Below are 20523 nucleotides of genomic sequence, written 5' to 3' on the forward strand. Positions count from 1 at the left end.
TGAGTCATGTTTCAGATTTGAGCCCTGCCTATGTCAGCAATAATTATTACTTCATTACCAGCAGCTATTCTTATTCTGGCATCTGGCTTTTGTCAGATGGATTTATCACTCTCTCTGTAAGACAAAGATGAATTAGCAAAACATAGACTGATTGTTGATCACCGGCCTATACTCTTTAGGTTTCTGCATTACACATATAGAAGCTTTAAGACACCCGGTGAACACACACACTGATTCAGTAGAACAGTAAATACCGATGTTTTAAGCTTTATCAAAATTTCCAGCCTTTAAGTGAGTTGAGTAAGTGACAAAATTACTGCAAAACCCCAAATTAAATTGCAGTATGGCTACTAGGCAGCCTGTTTGTTCAGATCTTAACCATACATTACATTTTCAAAATTTTGATTTATTTAATTGACCAGCTTTTTTTCATTTATTTGCTAAGCTCCTTTTACTTACTTGTTTTTAATGAATTAATAATAAAACCACACTTTAAGAAACATGCAGTCATAAGTCAATTAGAAACCCAAACCTGAACAGGAGGAACAGATCAAACACTGATTTTAGAGCTTCAGGGAAAAAAAACAACCTCTCACTCCATATTACTTTTAGCACAGTTTCATTTGCACTATATCAAAGACTTTCTCAGCAGTTCAACACTTCACAGAGCTTCAGATGTCGTTCCAAGGTCAGTGATTACTGTCTAATAAAGCCTTGTTTATATTCTCTGAGAGAGAACTTCATTTTATGTTGTATCTCTGCGTACTGCAGCCTTTTGATTATTCTTCAGGGCATTTTGTGCATGTGTAACATCATCAGAGGTACTGAAAATCAGAGACATCTTGCCTCATGAACTTCAAATACCCAACTTAGCTTATATGCAGTTCAAATAATTCAACGTATGGGGCTCAGCTTAACTACAATACAACCTCATGTGAATCAGATGATTTTTATATGTATAATCTGTGCAGTCATCAGGGTCATCATTAGCATGAATCACATTTTATTTCACAGTCAAAACTATGTGCTTGTACATTGTGCTGCTTCTCTCCACCCCTTAACACCCCCTTAAAAAAATGACTCCACATTCTCCACCCACAAAATCTTGGTTGGCTGTCTCTTGACTCATCGGAATCTGAAAAACTTCAGTTCAGTCGAGTTCTGGTCACTGGGTCAGTTCGAAGCTGACGTGCCAATCCAGCTGTCCTGGATTCTTTTCAGGTTATTATTTTTTTTTTTCAATTGCTTTGATTCAGTTTTTTTGCTTTTGTATTAGGAAGGTGATGCATCTCTTCTATCTCGTACACCTCAAACTACTAAGTGTCTCTTTTTAATTTGTAGGTTTCAAATCCAGATTAACAGACATGATGCTGATTGGGTTTTTTCTGCTGTCCTTTGGAATTCTCCTGGATAAAGGCATGTGCACTGCAGGTAAGACACTATTTATTTGCACCAGATTTATACAGAAACTGAATTAACATGCTAGATCAATACCAAGCTTGGTAGACCCAGTTTGACCAGTGATTGACAACAACATCACTTCTTTTTAAAAGTTTTGCTTCTACACACTGACATGTCAAAGTTTGACCCGGTCACCGCATTTGTAATCCAGTGCGGTGGCAGCTTGCTTTTTTTCTTTGCCAAATTCTGCATGTTTTCTCCACAGGATTTGGTAGAAAATTCTAAAGCTTGACAACAAACAAATGCATAAACTGTCAGCTCAGATGAATGTCAAAGTGTCGTGCCACATCCTGTCCAAGGAAGCAAGCCAACTGACACTCTCACAAAAAACGGTAATAAATCAACTCTGTGGCACAAACAATGACCCTGTGTGTCAGAGTGGCCAAAAAGTGACAGGGGCTTGAAGAGCTTGTATACGTGTCATCTTTTGAAAAGGAGGATCTGATGGTTGTCAGGATCACCCTGTGGTGATGGATCCCCTAGGTCTTGGCCTGAATTGAGGCTTTTGATGCTCTTTGACTGCCCTCCCATCTCACAGTGCCATGGCATTGTGAGTCTTTGGAATAAGACGCTGCTCTTGTGGACACTTTTTAAGTAGGCGAGGAGAGCAGCCAGATCTCCAGGATACCGGAAACCACTTGTACCCAAAAAAATCAGTAGAGACATCCCAAATTTCACCTCGGGGACATGCCTGTGTTTTAAAATCTGAAGATGAAGAGTGCACAATGGGTTTTTTGAATTTGCTAAATTTAGGTTGGACTCTGGAAAACATCTGAGTGGAAAAGTATACCAGGGCTTGCTCTAACTTATCCTTCCCTTTGTGTCTTCCTAACTTTTAAGCTTTTAAAGACAAAATGAATACCAATAGGATGGCTTGCTGACATGGTAAAAAGAAAGTAAACCCAGGACATTCAAAAAAAAATCTGGTCTTTAGTAGGTCTTAAAATGATATATGGTAAATATAACTTGAGATGAACAAAACAAGACATATTGCACGGTGTCATTATTTATTTAAAAACTAAGCCAAAATGCAGAAGCAGTGTTTGAAAAACTGATTACACCCCATGATTCAATAGTTTGTAGAACCACTTATAGAGGCAGTGACTTGAAGTAATCATTTTCTGTATGACTTGATCAGTGGCTCACATTGTTGTTGAGGAATTTTGGCCCACTCTCCACTTTCCACTTGGTATGAAGTGTTTGTGATGATACGTTGTGTTTGGTTTTCACCAAATGTGATGCTGTCCAAAAATCTTATGGGCAAAAGTCTGAGTACACCCCGGATGGGTTGTTAGTCTACTGCAAGGCTAACACAGCGAGACAGATACATGCACACAAATACAATTTACATGTTATACAATTTTCAAATCTAAACAGGGACCTAGGGACATGTGTACTAAAATTGTACTAATTTATTTAGTAGATGTCAAAATATTTTACAGCATAAATAAAAACATTGACCTGCTAATTGTGTTACATAATCAGTCAGGGGTCACCAAAGACTTAAGCACTTCACAGTGCACGCTAAGTATTTCAGTCTAGCTCAAAGTCGAATACACATCACTACCAATAATGTACCATGAAAGACAGAAAAAAGCTGTCATGAAGGTGTGCTGTGGCTTTTAAAAGTTATGGAATCACTGACATAAAAGACATTGCACCGACTGACCTAGTCCTTATTTTTGCCTCTCTACAACAGTGCAATCAGAGCTGAGAATCACAACAATAAAGGTACCTAATATTTTATTTAATTTCATATCTCATTTCTTTTCAAAATTAAAGGTCAAATTAATCCCACTGATTCACTTTTTACATCTATACTTTCAGCAAGAACCATATACAATGTCCAAAGGCACACAACTGGAAGGCTTTTGCATGGACCTGCTCTCTGAAATAGCCAAGAAAATGGGCTTCAAGTACAAAGTGCAGCTGGTGAAAGACAGCGCGTATGGTAGACAGGATGAGAGCGGGAACTGGAATGGAATGATTGGAGAGGTGGTGAGAGGGGTGAGCAGCAAAGCAAAGTGAATATGTGGTGTTTTTGAAAGGGTTATATAGTAAAAGCAAATCAGTATGATGCTGAACCTAACTACATCAAGAAGTGTCTAGGAAGTTTGTACTTTATATGTATCTGATGCTAGCCAGATGTATTTATGCTTACAGGAGGCAGACCTCGCTATTGCTCCGCTGACTCTCACAGCAGCTCGGGAGAAAGCTGTGGGAATGACCAAACCATTCATGCAGACAGGAATCAGTATCCTGCTGAGGAAAGACATTTCAGAGGGAGCAGGCTTCTTTGATTTCCTATCCCCCTTCTCAGCACAGACCTGGGTTGGCATACTCATTGCCTACCTGGGGACGGCTGCATGTATCTTCATAGTTACTAGGTTGTTCATGAAATAACTTTTATTTATTTAATAATGATTATTAATGTGCATTCTTGTTTGAGGATATTGCTGTATTTTGGCTGAGTGCTGTACCATTAACAATGAACACTTTTCATACAAACTGCAGACTCAGCCCTTCTGAGTGGAGCCAGCCTCAGAGTGAGCAAAACCGATTCAGTCTCCTCCACAGCCTTTGGTACACAGCTGGAGCTCTGACTCTGCAAGGTTAACGGCAAACACAGATACCACCACAATATGATAAATAAGGAGTAAGTATTTATTGACCCTGTTTTTGTGTTTCAGGTGCTGGTCCTCATCCCAAAGCTCTTTCTGGACGTGTCATCTGCAGCAGTTGGTGGTTATTTACCATTGTCCTCTTGGCTTGTTATTTCTCCAACTTCAGCTCCACTAAGGCCCCAGAGTCCTCTCACCTAATGGTGAAAGGATTTGAGGACTTGGCCAATCAGGATGTGATTGAATATGGCTGCCTGGCTGGCTCTTCTACACTTGCTTTCTTTAAGGTGAGTATGGCAGTCCTAAAGCCTGTTGTTAAGCTGCAATAGAAGACTGTCTTTTCTCTCTAAGTATAATTTTTTTCTTTAATCAGAGTTCAAACAACCCGGTGTACCGCAGAATCTATGAGCACATGGAGAGGACAAAGAGTTTCGTGTCAACTATGGATGAAGGTGTTCAACGTGCAAAAGAGGGCAGCTTCGCCTTCATTGGAGAGTCTGTTTCTCTGGACTTGGCCGTCGCACGTCACTGTGAACTGGTCAGGGCGCATGAGGTCATTGGCATGAGGGGATATAGCATTGCTGCTGCCCTTGGTAAGGTTGCTTATTTTTGAAACCCTAATTAAACAGTGAACTTTAAACAAAAGATGGTAAAATCAATATCAGTACATGTACCAAAATGATAATTTTCCCCAAGGTTCTCCAGTCATAAAGAACCTCAGTGTGGCAATCCTACAACTAAGTGAAGCAGGGGAACTGGCTTACCTGCGAAGCAAGTGGTGGGCAAGCAGCTGCATAGCAGACAAGGGCAAAGTGTCAGCTGTGCAGCCACATAACCTCAAGGGGATGTTTCTGGTTCTTTCCCTCGGCCTTGGGTTGGGAACACTTGTTGCTGTGCTGGAGTTAACCTTCAAGAGTCGCAGAAGTGCAGCAGAGCACAAGGTACATGCAAGTGTGTGGTCACATATGAAACAATGTGTGTGTGTGTGTGTGCGTGTGTGTTTTTATTCTGTAAGATTTTAAATTCTTTGATCAACTTGTTGGCTGCAGCAGTTCTTCAGGTTACAGCTTAAAGCAACAATGTTATTTATGAACTGGATTTCAGAAAATACAGATGACTGGGATGTCTACTCATCCACACGTCCTTATTTGCATTAAATTAATTGATGCAATAAAATGTCTTGTTTCACTGATATTTATCTTGATTGTTTGTCCATCCCATAGAAGTCATGCTGCTCTGTACTGACTGAGGAACTGAGTCTGCGTTTGAGGACCAGCAATGGGAACAGATCTCAGGAAAATGCAGATAAAGACAAGGAAAAAGCATAGAAGCGTTTGGTAAATTTAGCTAGTCTGAAAGGTGTGTTTTGCTTTTAGGGCTGTTTTATTTTATTTTATTTTTATTTTTTGCTTTGGTTTAATAGTGCTTTAAAAAATTAGTTAAAAAAATTTGGCAGAAACATTAACTTTAATAACTCCGTAGCTTTTTAACCTCATTATTTACATTTTAACTAGAATGTAAAAACTCACACTTTATTCAAATGTATAATTTATTGATTTTAAGTACCAATGCTACAATTTCAATAAAAAAAAAATCAACAATTCCAATATAAAAACATTTTTAATTTCAGTTTACAATTGTAAACTCAAAATTTTGCTAACAAGTTGTGCTCATATATTTAGTACTGTAGTCACTGTTTGTAACTCTGCATCATGCTGTTTTGTACAATTGGCAGTGGTGTCGTGTATTCAGCAATTTCTTTTTTTAAAAACTACTTTATGGTTAAAAACTGTGATGACTGTAAACATCCTGGCAGGAGTAGAAAATAAATAAAAAATATCTAACAGTGTTTTATTGCTCTGTGTCTTCCATCATTCTAGAAAGAAAAGCTATTTGATTCGCCCGTTGTCACCATCATTCCTCTTTTTTTTGGTTGCTTTTTCTTATTTCAGAAGGACCTTGATGTCTTCAGTGTCACAAATCTAAAGCACAAACACACAAAAGGCCTGATTTGATAGAGCCACTTAGCTTTTATAATTGAAGTTCTTTTAATTTTCTTGCAAATCTGACTCACCATCCAGAAAAAGCGGTGATTTACAGCGGATCTCTCTCATCTTCTGGTCAAAGAGGGCCTTCATCTCTCTCTGCAGCGTCCCTTCATGTTGCTCTGCCCTGGCTGATGCGCAGGAAGCCACAAACTCCAGGCTGTCGGTGCTGCTGTCGCTGCTGCTGGATGTGGTGTCCGACAGGCAGAGCCCGTTGGGTATGCGTCTTACTGGGCTGCTGTAGCTGCCATAGTTTTGCGCTCTCTGCGTCTGACAGTGGAAAGTAGGTTTTCGACTCACCATCGGTGTCTGAGCAGAGGTAGTTTGTTTTCGAGGGCAACTGCGTGAGCGGCCCTTTGTTCTTATTGGGGTGGATGGTCGGGGGGTCACGGGAGCCTCTAAAGTCCGTCTTACCCTTGCAGGGGATGATGGAGGGACAAGTGGAGCAGGTTTGGCTTCTGGCTGTAGCACGAGCTGAGGCTGAGGGACTGTGTCAGTCTGACTCTGAGTTTCTGGCGGTTGCTCAGGTTCAGTGTCAATGTCACTGTCTGGTTTTGGTTCTGGTGGTAGATCCTCGAGTGGTTTTGACTGCTCTGGCTCAAGTGTGTGAACTGTCTGCTGCCCAGCACAGTTGGACTGTTGTAATTCACTAGGGTCATTTTCCAGCTCCTCTTGAATTATTGGATTTTGGCTGTCTGGAGTAGGACTGTCAGGAGTAGAAGTCTGGGAAGAGGTCTCAAGGTCAAAGCTTTCAGCTATCACGCAGGGAGCAGCCCCAGTGTGTTGGGAGTCAGTGGAAGACATCCGGCTGAAGATCCCTCTCTTTGTCTTTTGTGGTTCAAGAATTTTCACTCTGTGAGCTCGCCTGACTGGTTCACTCATGGCCCCTCTGTGGATGGCAGCCTTGGCTACGGGCCCATGAACCAGATAAGATGTTTCCCCATTTCTGCTGTCTTGAGAGATGGTTTCCGGATCCTTGTGAAAGTACAAAGCGCGTCCATCTTCTGAAGACTGGACAGAAAAATCTAGAGATGGCTGCCTTTGATGGCCCTTCATATGCTTCTGGGCTGCTTTTTGGATGTGTTTTCTGGCTGCTTGCACAGCATTTGCAGGTTTGATCTGTTATACAAAGAACACCAGATATTAGAAGATAGGGTTGTCAAATGAAGATTTGCACATGTATTTTGAAATGTCTTACTTTTCCTGCCATGTCAATAATAGCGACATGAACAAAGATTGATGACTCTGCCATTTCTTCCAGGTAGACATGCCGGTAACCTACAAACAAGCAAACAACAGGAAAAATAATAAAACTCAAACGTACAACATATGTGTCTCTCACTTTTTTGCCACTTAAGGGCTCAAAACAAATCTGGCATACTAATGGTGACAAATCATCAAGTTCATACAGTTTTGCTTTTTCGCTTGACACTGGATTGTAACAGTGGGATCTTCTTCTTTTTACTGCTATTCCCTTTAGGGGTCGCCATAGTGGATTATCTGCCGCCATCTCACCCTCCTCTGTACGTCCTCCTTCACTGCGTCCATGAATCTTCTCTGATGTTTTTCTCGTTTCCTCCTGACTGGCAGCTCCATATTCAAGATCATTTGTCTGTCTGCCTGCGCTCTCTTCTTCACCTCTCTTGTATGCTGTCCATTACTTTTGATGGTTGACCCAGATATTTAAACCTTCACTACCTCTACCCTTTGCATGTTCACCTTTCCACCTGTCTCCTTCTCATTCATACATGTACTCTGTGTTGCTTCTACTGACTTTCATTCCTTATCTCTCCAGATCATACCTCCACCTCTCCAGGCTCTCTCCCACCTGCTGTCTCATCTTCTAATATTCTAAAAGTCTTGATTTGGTTTAGGGTCATCACTATGAATGACTCCTTTTTAAATTGTCACATTGCTTGCAGATGGTCTCTTTTTTCCTCATTTAAAACAATATATTTCAGAACCTTCCAAAACCTAAACCAGGTTTAGATTTTTAATTGAACAGAATAAAGCAGAAATAAATGTATGTCTTCAAAAGTATAATTTCTTTACCAAGTATAAACAAGTTTAATTTTACTCCAAGTCAAATATGTCAAATATCAGGAAATCCACCTGGCATCATGCTGGTGAAAGCTACAGTCCTCTGTCCAATGAAGTCTCTTCCAATAGCATCGTGATCCCACACCTGGAATCGTACCAGGGCAATCTGGGGCATTTGGATGTTGAAGACGAGGGTCTCCTCCCACATTGGGTTGAAACCTGAACAAAAGAGATGTCACAAAGACTGACAAGCACACAGTCAGCTTGGTGTGACGTGATTTAAACTGCAAGATGGAGCTTCAAACTTACCATTATCCTGCACTACTCTAGTCTGCTGCTTGGAACAGTCAATAGGTAGGCCAATGATCTCAACTTCAACAAAGGGATCAATTATCTAAAAACACAAAGAGAAACACAACTTTAGCGTTAAAATCTTATTTTAGGGCAATTTGATGATGATGCTTTGATTTTATATCTACTAAATTTTGGCCTGACCTCTCCTCTGTCACCAAACATGGAGTCTTTGGGTTTGGGAAGTTGCTGTCCACTAATGATCTTCAGCACTAACTGAGTTTTTCTGTGTCCTGGTATGGGATCCTCCAACTCTGGGTTAAAGGCACCTGATGAAAAGCACCAGTATTTACTAGGTCCTCATACAGGATGCATTGCCCTTCACTTAATAATCTGCAGAAATACTAATGCCACATACCTTTACACATGATCTTGGGCTTCAGAATATATCCACAGTTTCCGTTGCTCGAGAACTTGGCTCGGTTCAGTTCAAGCATGCGGCCTTCTGTTTGATAATTCATTGCAACTAAAATGAAACGACAACATGCATATAAGTTAAAAGCTACAGAGCCTCAGATTTAGTTTAAGTTACAGTTTTGTTACCCATATGGCATCCTGCATTCCAATATGGTTGTGGGTTGAAGTTGCTAGAGTCCACTCTGTAGTTGGACGGGTAGACTCTGATAAGCTGGCGCTGATTGAAACGTACCAGCTCACCCGGTTTTAGCTGTAAGATCTGGTTCATTACTGTCTCATCTAGTGATGAGACCTGCCAACTGTTCGTATATGCTGCCAGAAAGAAAACCACAACAGGTGAGACATTCATTTTGAAAACTTCCAGTAAACTGGGGCACACGTGGTAAAATGTAGGCAAAGGTTTCTGATTGGATTTACCTTGCGTTTCTATGTCATGCACACGGACAGATTTTGTGTACTTGACCAAATCTGACAGAGCTCGGGAGAGCCTCATTGTTTTCCTTTTTCTAAGGAGACAGAGGAAGTCACACAGGTGTACAGATATAACACATTTCGGATTAACGACGTTTATTGACCTTTGGTAACTGGACTTACTTGGGATGGTAAACAATTTGGGTCCTCTCCCTGCTGCTACTGTAGTCAGATTCACCATCAGACATGGCCTTGTTTTTCACTCTCTTTTTTCTCTGAAAAAACAAAACAAAACAAAACAAATATTTTAAGCTAAAGTAGCCCAAAAAGATGACTGTTAGATACTGCATTTGTATCTGCTGACCTTTCTTTTGAAGCTCCTCATGATTGATCTTCCAAATCGCCTCTTCTTCTTAGGCTGATTAGTAGAGTTAATGCTATTCCCATCCTGAAAAAAGCCAAATTGCAATTTTAATTTTCTTTCTTTCTTTCTTGCTTTGTCTTTTTATGTTTAAATGTATAATTTGCCTGTGGATTATTATTATCATCATCATCGTCGTCGTCGTCATCCTCTTCCTCTTCATTTCCAGTGTCTTCATCAGACACATCACCCTCCTCTGCATCAGGATCAAGGTTTGCGGGCAGCTTCTTCCCCTGAAAACAAAGAATTAATGACTGGACTTTAGAATTTCATTCGTAACTGTGGCATGAGTGTGTGTTGTTTTTCTCAGTTGCATTTACAAAATAACATTTGCCTGCAACATGTTAGTACATCAGAAATAACTGATGGTTGTTATAATAATTCACTATGTAAACTGTGGCCAAGGCTCTGAAGATAATGATAGAAAATGCACAGAGCAGCACTCTTTCTATATGCTGCATACAGTTTTTAACAGTACAAAGTACAATACATTAGTGTGTGTGGGACAGTAATTGCAACTGATTGGACAGGGTTTACATTTACATCTTTGGAGTTTGTTGACAGACTTTGTTATTGTGATACAGAAAAGAAAAAGACAAGGCAGGTTTTCAGCACCGTGTGGCACAAAGGAAAATGGACACACCTCAACAGACTTCTGCAGAGCTACATTCCAGAGATCCACTCTAATGTGAATGAGATTTCAGAGAATACAGACAATACCATCAACGGGTGTATTAAGACCTCATTGTAACTTAAGATAAGATAGTGTTTATTTGTCACATGCGCAGTTATACACAGTACAATGCACAGTGAAATGTATTTTGTACCTGCAACCATATATACACACACATATAAATAAGAAGAATAAAAATAAAAATAAGTAATTCACACTATAGCTCAATGGCATTTGCCATTGAGCTATGCATCAACAGTATTGCTTAATTTCAAATTTTACACTCACTCGCCACTTCATTAGGTACAACTTAATAGTACCAGGCTGGACCTCTCTTTGCCTTCAGAACTGCCTTAATTCTTTAGGGCACAGATTCAACCACGTGCTGGAAACATTCCCCAGAGATTTTTGCCCATAGTGACATCATAGCCTCACATGCTGATTTGTTGGCCACACATCCAAGATGCAAATCTCCCATTCCTGGATGGCTGTTATGAACGAATTTCGTTGTATGTATGATGATTAATTTTGTTGTATGTATGATGACAATGAAGTTCTATTCTAGTCCACTGCATCCCAAAGGTGCTCTATTGGATTGAAATCTGGTGACTGTGGAGGCCATTTGAGTGCAGTGAACTCACTGTCACATTGAAGAAACCAGTTTGAGATGATATAAACTTTGTGACATGGTTGGGTTATCCTGCTGGAAGCAGCCATCAGAAGATATAGGTATACTGTGGTTATGAAGGGATGGACATGGTCAGCAACAGTATTCAGGTAGGTTCCTAGACAAATAAACAATACTCAATTACGCTACCACCAGCAATGTGAACCGCTGATACGTGGCAGAATGGATTCATGCTTTTATGTCTTTTATGCCAAAATTTTGATCCTACTTTCTGGATGTCACAGCAGAAACTGAGACTCATCAGACCCAGACCAAGCAATGTTTTTCCAGTCTTCTATTGTCCAATTTTGGTAAGCCTGTGTGAATTGTAGCCTCAGTTTCCTGCTCTTAGCTGACAGAAGTGGTACCCGATGTGATCTTCTGCTTCTGTAGCCCATCTGCTTCAAGGTTTGACATGCTGTGCATTAAGAGACGCTCTTCTGGATGTTGCACTGGTTGTAATGAGTGGTCATTTGAGTTACTGTTGTCTTTGTATTAGCTCAACATGGTATTTTTGCCCAGAGAACCGCCACTCACTGTATATTTTCTCTTTTCTATTACACTAGGTGGAGATTTGTCTTTTTCTTTCTGTATCACAAAAAGTAGTAGAAATAAAGTATGAAAACAAGGACAGCTGCTTCATCCACTTTGCATATAATGACAAACAAACAAACAAACAAAAACCCCACTACGTACTGTAGCCAGGTGAGGTCTAAATAGCATATGGCCTTGTGTAAAAAAACAACTGTACCTTGACTAAAATCTTTCCTTTCAGGATCTCAGGGGATGGCAGCTTTTTGCATTCATGCATGCTGACATTGCTCAGATCCAGTTTGTCCTGCAGCACCTCTCTCAGATATTTAGCCATCTTTTTCTGCTGAGGCACAGTGCAGTGGTTCTCTATGGACAGGATCACTGGGTACCTGGGAGTGAGGTGATAATAATTGAGCTACTGTGCAGGTGTAACAGACAAACGCAACACTTTCCACAGTAACAGCTTGACATAATTTAGATGCACAGCAGGTATAAAAAAAATTCTTACTGTGATTTTGTAAAGGCATATTTGTCAATTGTTTCAATTACATCTTTGAAGAGAATTTTGGATGTCAAGGTGTAACCATGATGGACAATAGGCTCTCCATCTGGTCCATCCCAGCAGTCCACTAAGAAAGGGGAAACAAAGAGGAAAAGTGCTGCTAAAAAATCTGCAATGTCATAAAATCACACATCAAAACAGCTTAGGGTCTGGGTTTGCCAGCTCTCACCCTCCACACAGCGACAGCCTGCCTGCAGGACGTAGGCATACATTTCCACTCTAGACTGCGAGAGCAGCTGGTCTCCTGACAGGTAGGTGTTGTGAGATGTGGCAATGAAGTAGTTAGTTAGAGGCTGCGTCATGTCCTGGTTTACCTGATTGTGCTCGGGGTTGAAGATATCGCCTGCAGGGCTCCGCATGTAGTTGGTAAAACCTAAAAGAAGCCAATTTTAGAACTTCTATTTTATTTACACACTGAAAATGATGTATGGTTCATCTGACATGCAATAATAATAATTATTCACTGGTCACAGGCACTGTAAGCAAGGCCCACATACCATCAATACCCAGTACCATGTGCTGGAGGTTCTCAGGACATGGCTCAAACTTGGCCACTATGTCCACTAGATGCTCTCTGGTCAGGCCTCTCATCTAGAAATCCAACAAATTGAGCTGTGTTATCATCTTTTAGATCCCAAACTTAAAGGCTCACTGTAAATTGGCATTAGCAATAATTTAAGATGTTCTTTTAAAGTCCTTTCTTGATTGTTAAAACTCAGTTTCAGGACTTCACATTTATATCTTGCACTACAGTGTTTGGTTAAAATACATTTTAGCTTCGTCTCTTCTTTCGTACTTTTAAATTCATATTAGACATATTAAACACAAAAACTGACTCTAAATTATTACATTGTATTCTGTTATTCATTTTTGCATGTAAATACATTTCAAAGAGAGGTATAAATAGTGTCAGAACCATGTAAGTATTTAATGAATATATGAAATAATGAATCTTTCCTGACAGATCAGTGTTACTTTTTTGACTTTTGGATACCTTCTGTTCATTTTCCAGGAAGCGTGCAAGGTCATTTAGATCCAGGACTTCCTTCTGATTGCTGTAGGAGATCAGAATCAGGTAGAGGTCTCTGCGGGTGGAAATCATCTTGTAGAAGGAACAAAATTCATCAAAGCCCAGGGAGCCCTGGTTTTCATCTGTGTCTGCTTCCTGCAGACGGTGACAAAAACCTTTTATGAGCCAAAGATATCTCTCTCAGTGCCTTCTTAATGATATATCTCTCACCATGAAAAAAAAAAGGAGCTCATTCACAGGTGGGGGAAGGGAGTGAGGGCAGCGAGCTACTGCAACCAAAGCAATATTGCGACGCAACAAAAGCCATCTGTGGCAGCCATATGGGCTTCCGGTGATACCCTGCTACACTGTTCCACCAAAACACTGAATATACATATTTGTCTGCCGGCGCCATCTGTAGCTTCTTATGCTTCTCTGTATACATTCATGGAAAGATCACACAGGGAAGCGTTCTCTTAAGGATTTTCCATATTTTTTTTTACTTCTACTCATATTTTCCAATTTAGTTTCTTAAGGCTGTTAAGTGTTAAGTGTGCCCCTACTGAATAATTTGCATGAAATTTTGTTCTGATGTGTATATTTCTCTTAGGATCAATTATTATCAATGCAAATATAAGCATGCCAACAAGACTGCGAAACAAAGGCAGTGACTATGACAGCAGCAGCAACATAACATGCTCAACGAAGATGATGCCGCTTTACTTGATACATATCCATGGTAGATAAACTCAGGTGAAGCCATCGTTCAAGTCACCGTCATGCTGTAGTTTAAAACTAGGTGAAATATGTATGGGGGTGGTAGAGGAGCAGTGTTGATAGGAGGTTACATTCACAGGGAATCTGCCAGCTTACATTACTAATTATTAGTCTTACCTGAAACATATCCCTGACTTTCTGTTTGGGTAAATTCACATTGAGCTTGTGGAGCAGCTGGTGAACTTCTCCAATGCTAAGGGTGCCATCTCCATTTTTATCGGCTTCAGAGAAGGTCTGCTGTAACCATGTTCAACTGCAGTTAAGGCTGAACCCTAAGCTAAATGATCAGATTAGCTAATATAAAGTGATATGTGATATTACGCAGTTCAATAAAGGATATTGATCACGGGTGCGCTGCCTCCGAGCCAAACTGTCTTCGTCGCTGATACCAGCCATGAGGTATTTTAGCCCAGTGATCCAGGTGCGGGTCTCCTCTGCGTTGGTGGAGACCAGGTCCAGGGACTTCACCCGATCCCCGTAATAAATACTGAAGCAGCAGTTTGGGTCAAAACGGTTGTCTGCGTAACGCCTGAAGATCTCTGACTTTTTCCCCTCACACACCTCATGAATGGAATCAATAGTTACTGAAATATGAAAAGAGAGTGGTCACTCATGCCTCTGCAACATTAAAAATAAGGTGCTTGTCACACACATCTTTTTTTTCTGTTTTTTTTTATAGACAGTAATATGCAGTACTGTGAAAAAGTTTTGATAGGGAAATGGAAAAACAGGTGCAATTTATTTGAACCATGTGCAATCACACATGGAAATACAGTATATAAGGCAGTTTTTGCAGTTGCAACAAGCTTGAAAATCAATATTTGGTATGAGCACCTTTATTCTTTGACACAGCCTGAACTCTCTTTGCCAAGCTTTCTTATAATTACTTTTAAATGGTCTTCTGGAATAGTTCTGCAGAACTGAAGAACATTTGAAACTCTTTCTTTGGATATTGGCTGCTTTTTGCTCCGTCATCTGTTAAGATGATCCCACACTGCTTCAATAATTTGAGGTACAGGCTCTGAGGAGGTCAATCCATGACTGATTGTGTTCCATTGTGTGTTTTTCACTGCACGACATGCCCTCACTGATGCAAAAATATTTTTTATGCTTGTCAAACTGTGCTATCTTTGACATTTTTCACTGACTCGACTTAAAAAAAAGGGAAACAAATCATTTCTGTGACAGGCCGCTAGTAGCAAAGTGCCTGAAGCTACAATTTAAAATTGGTTCTTTGCTAAGTTGTCTGTTTTGTGTAGACAAAACACTGGTTCATCCCTTGAGTTAGGTGCTTTTTTAACGCTTGAATGATTTATAGGTTGTTGTTAAGTGGCTTAACAAACAACAAACATTCCTCTGAAAATGGTCAGGCACAAGGGCTGGACTGAAAATGAGAAAGCCCCTCAGAAAGCCTGGAAAACTATTGCTCAAGACCACTTTAGAAATTGCAAGACAGTCTGATTCCTTGGAAGCAAAATTTCAAGAAATGAAGGGTGACTCAAGACGCAGTTCTGTCGATTGTTTATGGTCATGTGTTTAACAGTGCATATCGTTGTTCTACTTATGCCATTTCGAACAAATATGTGTAGCACATTCACTTATTCTGGATTTTTAAAAAAGTATAGTTGAGTTAAAAATACTGCCTAAAATTATAAAATTTTATTGGAAATCTGAAGATATTGAATATGTCAGCTTTTTACAGAACAGAAACATCATAACTAACGGGAGTTATAATTGAAGGGCAAAAACATTCACTCAAAGCAGCTTTTGCAGCTTTTACTGAATTGAAGGGCTCTCACCTAAAATGTGACTTCTTTAAAACATCTTAAGCAGTAAATAAAAGCTTGAACACACAAGCGTGAACTTTTGGATGCCATCAAACTAGTTTTGCATTTGTAATTCTGGTCTCATGCAATGTGATTATTCCTGAATGAGCGTCCATACCGACACCTTCAAGAGCAGCCAGCTGATAGATACGTGCTCAGATTTTAAGTACTGTGATTTCTGGCGATCACTCACTTTTGGCCTTGTCGTGTTTTCTGGAGGGTCGCCACCGGATGCAGGACTTGTGCTCGTCCAGGTAAAAGAATCGCAGCAGTCCTTTCTTCTTCCCCTTCATTTTGGTCATCTGAGTGCCATTCTGCATGGTGCACATACACCTCTCCACTACAGGAGAGAACAAGGAAAAACATTATTGGTCAAAGGTCCAGCAGGTTGTCAGTTTCTTGAGTCAGAAATCCACTGCGATCATCATATTGTAATTTATTTATGGCCAACATCAGAAGGTGCCCAGGGATATCAAATGTTCAATTTAACATGAAACCTTATTATGTTGGGACTGAGTTCATAAGTAAAAATATGATATTGGTGCCTAAGCCACACCATTATCAAGTCAAAAATAATGAGAAATTAGAATTAGAGGTTTATCATAAAGCATTACTTTATGAGATTATAGGCTGAGTCACACAGATTTAAGTTTCTGATTATGTGTTAATAATAAAAGACATTCTTTTCTCTTGTCTTAAAAGACAAGAGAAACCTACAGTTACCTACAGTCAGATGTATCACAGTGTTTTTCCTGACTATCCTTCACTGACTTTCCTTGAAACTGTTGAATGGTGCGTGCACACCACGTATACTGAGAACTCATTAAACAGATCCAATTTGCTTTTTTTTCCTTGTAACAGTGAGGGCACTATCAGGTCATTAGTTTATGTGTTGTGTGTGGGTAACCTTTGTTTGTAATCTGAAGCTCAGATGCATGTGACGCAACTTGGCACATCATTGAGGCTAATCCGAAAGGATTGTCTACTGTCCATATGCCCATTATCTGCTTCACTGCTTCTCTGTTTTGCTATATGTGCTAGTCCCATGTTTTGAAGGCCATTTGCAAGAACAGATCACAATGAATGTTTCAAATTTACAACACTTGGTTAAAAATATCAATCAATATCAATATCATATGTCCAGTTACAATTTCCCCTTTTCCCCTTCTGTGTGAAGCAGATTACAGGCACCTCTGCTAAACAATCTAATGACAGTCTTTAGTTTAAGTGTTATTTAATGATCAGTGAATAAATATTACCTATCTGACCCAGCCTCCATTTAGGCTGTGCAACCACACTGCCACCAATCCAGAAGAACTCCTCTGCGAGTCGGGAGATGGATGTTTTCTGCCAAAGTTTTGGGGAGCTCATAATGGATGGAGTGGGTGAACTGAGTTGGCTCGAGCCAGGACCTGATGCCTGATGAGTGGAAGCTTTAGCCAGAGAGGGGGAGAACATTCCTGGTGACAGAGATCCCAAAGACTGAAAGGTGGTCTTCTTAGTAGACAGAGAAGACAGTGGTGGAGTACCACTGCATCCAGGAGACTGTGGTGCCATCGCTGGGCTGATGTTCATCCCTGAACTGTACATTTGGTTCCAGCTCTCCTGTCCCATCCACACCACGAGAACCCACCTTCCTCCTCACTCTGCTGGGCTTTTCAGACACGTTTTGTTGTAATACAGGTCAGGATATCCTCATCTTCTAGTTAAAGTATTCCAACACGGGATCAGGGCTCGACATTCCCAACCTGGAGGCTCAGTTCTTGACATGTTGTGTCTGGTTTTCCAGCGTAGTGGCCATCTGCTCTTCTATGTATGTTTTTATGCAGAAAGGGCTCTCAGACTGGAGGAAGTGTGCACCTTGTTTGTGTGAGTAAATCTTCCTCAAGCTGTAATCCCAGAGTGAGGCTTCAGCCTTGCTTTCATAGAGGGATTTTCCAGTAAGCCTCTGAAGAAAGAGAGTGGGATAGGATGGCTGCAAATTTACATTTAACTATACCTCTGAGAGTCACAGTTATCACAGAATGGAGACATTAAAGTAGATTTAATAATTATGTTTATGATGGACAGTATTAGGCTTTAATGTCGGAGCCATTAAGCTATTAACAAGCTTGAAGTATCTTCAAAATGTGTGTAATGATTTCCCCCTAGAGGCAAAAGTGGGACATAGAGCAGACACCTCTACATCATAGAGCTTTAGTAGTTGTTTAGGCTCATTTTTCGACTGACAGTTGAAGCTGTCGAACCACTATGTGAAATCCTACATAATATTTTTATTTATACACAACGCAAGAAGCATCAATCTTCAATTTTTATTATTTGCAAATGTTTTAGAAGATTAAATATGTGTCTACCGTTTATTTACAGATATTGTTGTATTGTTGCATTTTTTTTTTAATTGGTTGAATAACTTTCCAAAGTACAAATGAACATGTAGGAGCCTCCTCAGATAAATATTTCTGGGGGCAACACCCTGCCCATGGCAGAAGACGAGAAGTAGGTGTAAGAAGGTGGAGGTGCTGAAGACTGCAGAGGATGGATGTGGCATACATGATGGTTCTGCCTCTGTTGCATTGCAAAGGAGAGCATCAGGTATAAGGCTGAGAATTGGTGGCCAAAGGGACAGATGTAACAGGATGATGTTCAGTGTTCCAGTGCTGTTTTGTTGCCACAGTACAGTGCCGTGAAAAAGCATTTGCCCCCTTCTTGGATTTTGTATATTTGTCACACTGAAATATTTCAAACAAATTTTAATATTAGATAAAGCTAATATTAAATGATAATTTCATTAATTAAGGGGAAAAAGCTATCTAAACTGACCTGGCCCTATGTGGAAAAGGCAATTGCCTTCTAAACCTAATAACTGGTTGTGCCACCTTTGGCAGCAAGAACTGCAATCAAGTGTTTGTGATAACTGGCAATGAGTTTTTCACATCGCTGTGGAGGAATTTTGGCCCATTCTTCTTGTTTTAATTCAGCCACATTGGAGGGTTTTTGAGTATCAATGGCCTGTTTAGGGTTATGCCAAAGCATCTCAATCTGATTTGTCCAGACTTTGACAAGGCCACTCCAAAAGCTTCATTTTGCTTTTGTTGATTCAGTCAGAGGTGAGCTTGCTGGTGTGTTTTGGATCATTGCTCCTTCAGGATTTTCTGGTAGAGAGCAAAATTCATAGCTCCATCAATTATGGCAAGTCATACAAGGTCTGAAGCAGCAAAGCAGCCTCAGCCTCACACTACCACCACCATGTTTGACTGTTGGTATGATGTTCTTTTTATGAAATGCTGTGTTAGTTTTATGCTAGATGTAAGAGGACTCAAACCTTCCAAAACATTCCACTTTTGTCTCATTATTCCACAGAATATATTCCCAAAGTCTCTGAGATTATCAAGATGATTTTTTTGGCAAATGAGAGACGAGCCTTTGTGTTCTTTTTTGGTTTTCTCCTTGGAACGCTCCCATTGATGCCATTTTTGCCCAGTCTCTTCCTTACTGTTGAATCATCACCACTGACACGTGAGTCCTGCAATTCTTTAAATGCTGTTTTGGGTTCTTTTGTGACCTCCTGGATGAGCCTTTGATGCGCTCTTGGAGTCTTTTTGGCATGCCGGCCACTGCTGGGAAGTTTAAGCACTGTTTCAAGTTTTCTTCATTTGTGGATAATGCCTCTCACCGTGGTTCACTGGAGTCCCAAAGCCTTCAAAATGGCTTTGTAATGATTTCCAGACTGATAAATGTCACAGACTTTGTTTCTCATCTGTTTCTTAGGAGATTTCTTGATTCAGCAGGTCTGGCAGTAATTAGACCTGGGTGTGGCTCATGAAATTGAACTCAGCTTCCCCAAAAATGTAGTTGATCATAGTTAATTCATGATTTGACAAGGGAGGCAATTACTTTTTCATCATTATACTTAGGGCCAAATTTATTAATAAATAGAATCATCATTTAAAAACTGCATTTTGCATTAAAAACAAAAACAAAAAAACCCCTGCATTTTGTATTTACTGAGGTTACTCAAGCAGTGTATACCCCCCCACACCCCCACCCAATTTTGATTAACTCGCATGAGTTGTACCACCCACCCCACCCACACCCACACCCACACCCCTCCCCCACTTACTATATAATTCTGTTTTGTGTGATCATTGCAGGATAAATACAATTGTTTCTTTGCAATTTTAATAGAATGTAAAAACACACAATAGCAGTTTTCTAAGCTGCAGACAGACAGTCTGGAACAGAAGGCATTCATTCTGACAAAATATCGAAATATTCTGACCACCCGTATTTACATAATATCAAAGGAACCTGGCAATAACGTATTCAGTGACAACAAAAAGCTCATACATCCAGCTAAACTGTGGTGTTTTGCTGGATGTACGAGCTGTTTTCAAAAATGCATCATCACTGCTGGGAACATCAAAATTGTTTTGAAAACTATTCAAAAGCATTTGAGAAAACCTGTGAAAAGAACCATTAACATTTACACCATTTCTCCACTGCTTTTTTGAAACATTTTTAAAGGTTTCAGTACTGAAGATTACCAAAACAGCTAACACATGCACGAAAACACATGAAGACTTTTAAGTCAATATAAAAGCACTGTGACAATGAATGAAAAGCTGTTCTCAGTGGCACTGAATGGCTTCTGTATTGTTGTGTATCACAGTGGATACTCTTCAGATGCTGCTTTCACCGCGTTTTACAT

At 40.1% G+C, this 20523-nt stretch overlaps 2 protein-coding genes across 2 annotated transcripts; one reads left to right on the forward strand and one right to left on the reverse strand.

Annotated features, from left to right (window-relative positions):
- The first annotated feature begins 1157 nt into the window (after nt 1–1157).
- On the forward strand, nt 1158–5410 carry grik6 (glutamate receptor, ionotropic, kainate 6). The gene is made up of 10 exons (XM_030729912.1): nt 1158–1221; nt 1342–1431; nt 3161–3192; nt 3289–3468; nt 3625–3848; nt 3976–4073; nt 4152–4369; nt 4456–4675; nt 4779–5023; nt 5306–5410. The coding sequence occupies exons 2-10, from the start codon at nt 1365–1367 to the stop codon at nt 5408–5410; spliced, it is 1389 nt and encodes a 462-aa protein (XP_030585772.1). The 5' UTR covers nt 1158–1221; nt 1342–1364.
- A 273-nt stretch (nt 5411–5683) lies between these two features.
- Nucleotides 5684–17773, reverse strand: plch2b (phospholipase C, eta 2b). The gene is made up of 21 exons (XM_030728873.1): nt 17075–17773; nt 16009–16155; nt 14330–14573; nt 14107–14236; nt 13198–13368; nt 12701–12794; nt 12373–12576; nt 12150–12270; nt 11859–12030; nt 9875–10000; nt 9711–9794; nt 9530–9621; nt 9353–9441; nt 9062–9247; nt 8877–8984; nt 8663–8787; nt 8477–8561; nt 8240–8386; nt 7326–7405; nt 6157–7246; nt 5684–6064 (listed from the first exon to the last, which is right to left on the reverse strand). The coding sequence occupies exons 1-21, from the start codon at nt 17427–17429 to the stop codon at nt 6057–6059; spliced, it is 3858 nt and encodes a 1285-aa protein (XP_030584733.1). The 5' UTR covers nt 17430–17773; the 3' UTR covers nt 5684–6056.
- Between the last annotated feature and the right edge of the window lie 2750 nt (nt 17774–20523).

The sequence above is a fragment of the Archocentrus centrarchus genome, chromosome 5, assembly GCF_007364275.1.
Source record: "Archocentrus centrarchus isolate MPI-CPG fArcCen1 chromosome 5, fArcCen1, whole genome shotgun sequence".
Lineage (NCBI taxonomy): Eukaryota > Metazoa > Chordata > Actinopteri > Cichliformes > Cichlidae > Archocentrus > Archocentrus centrarchus.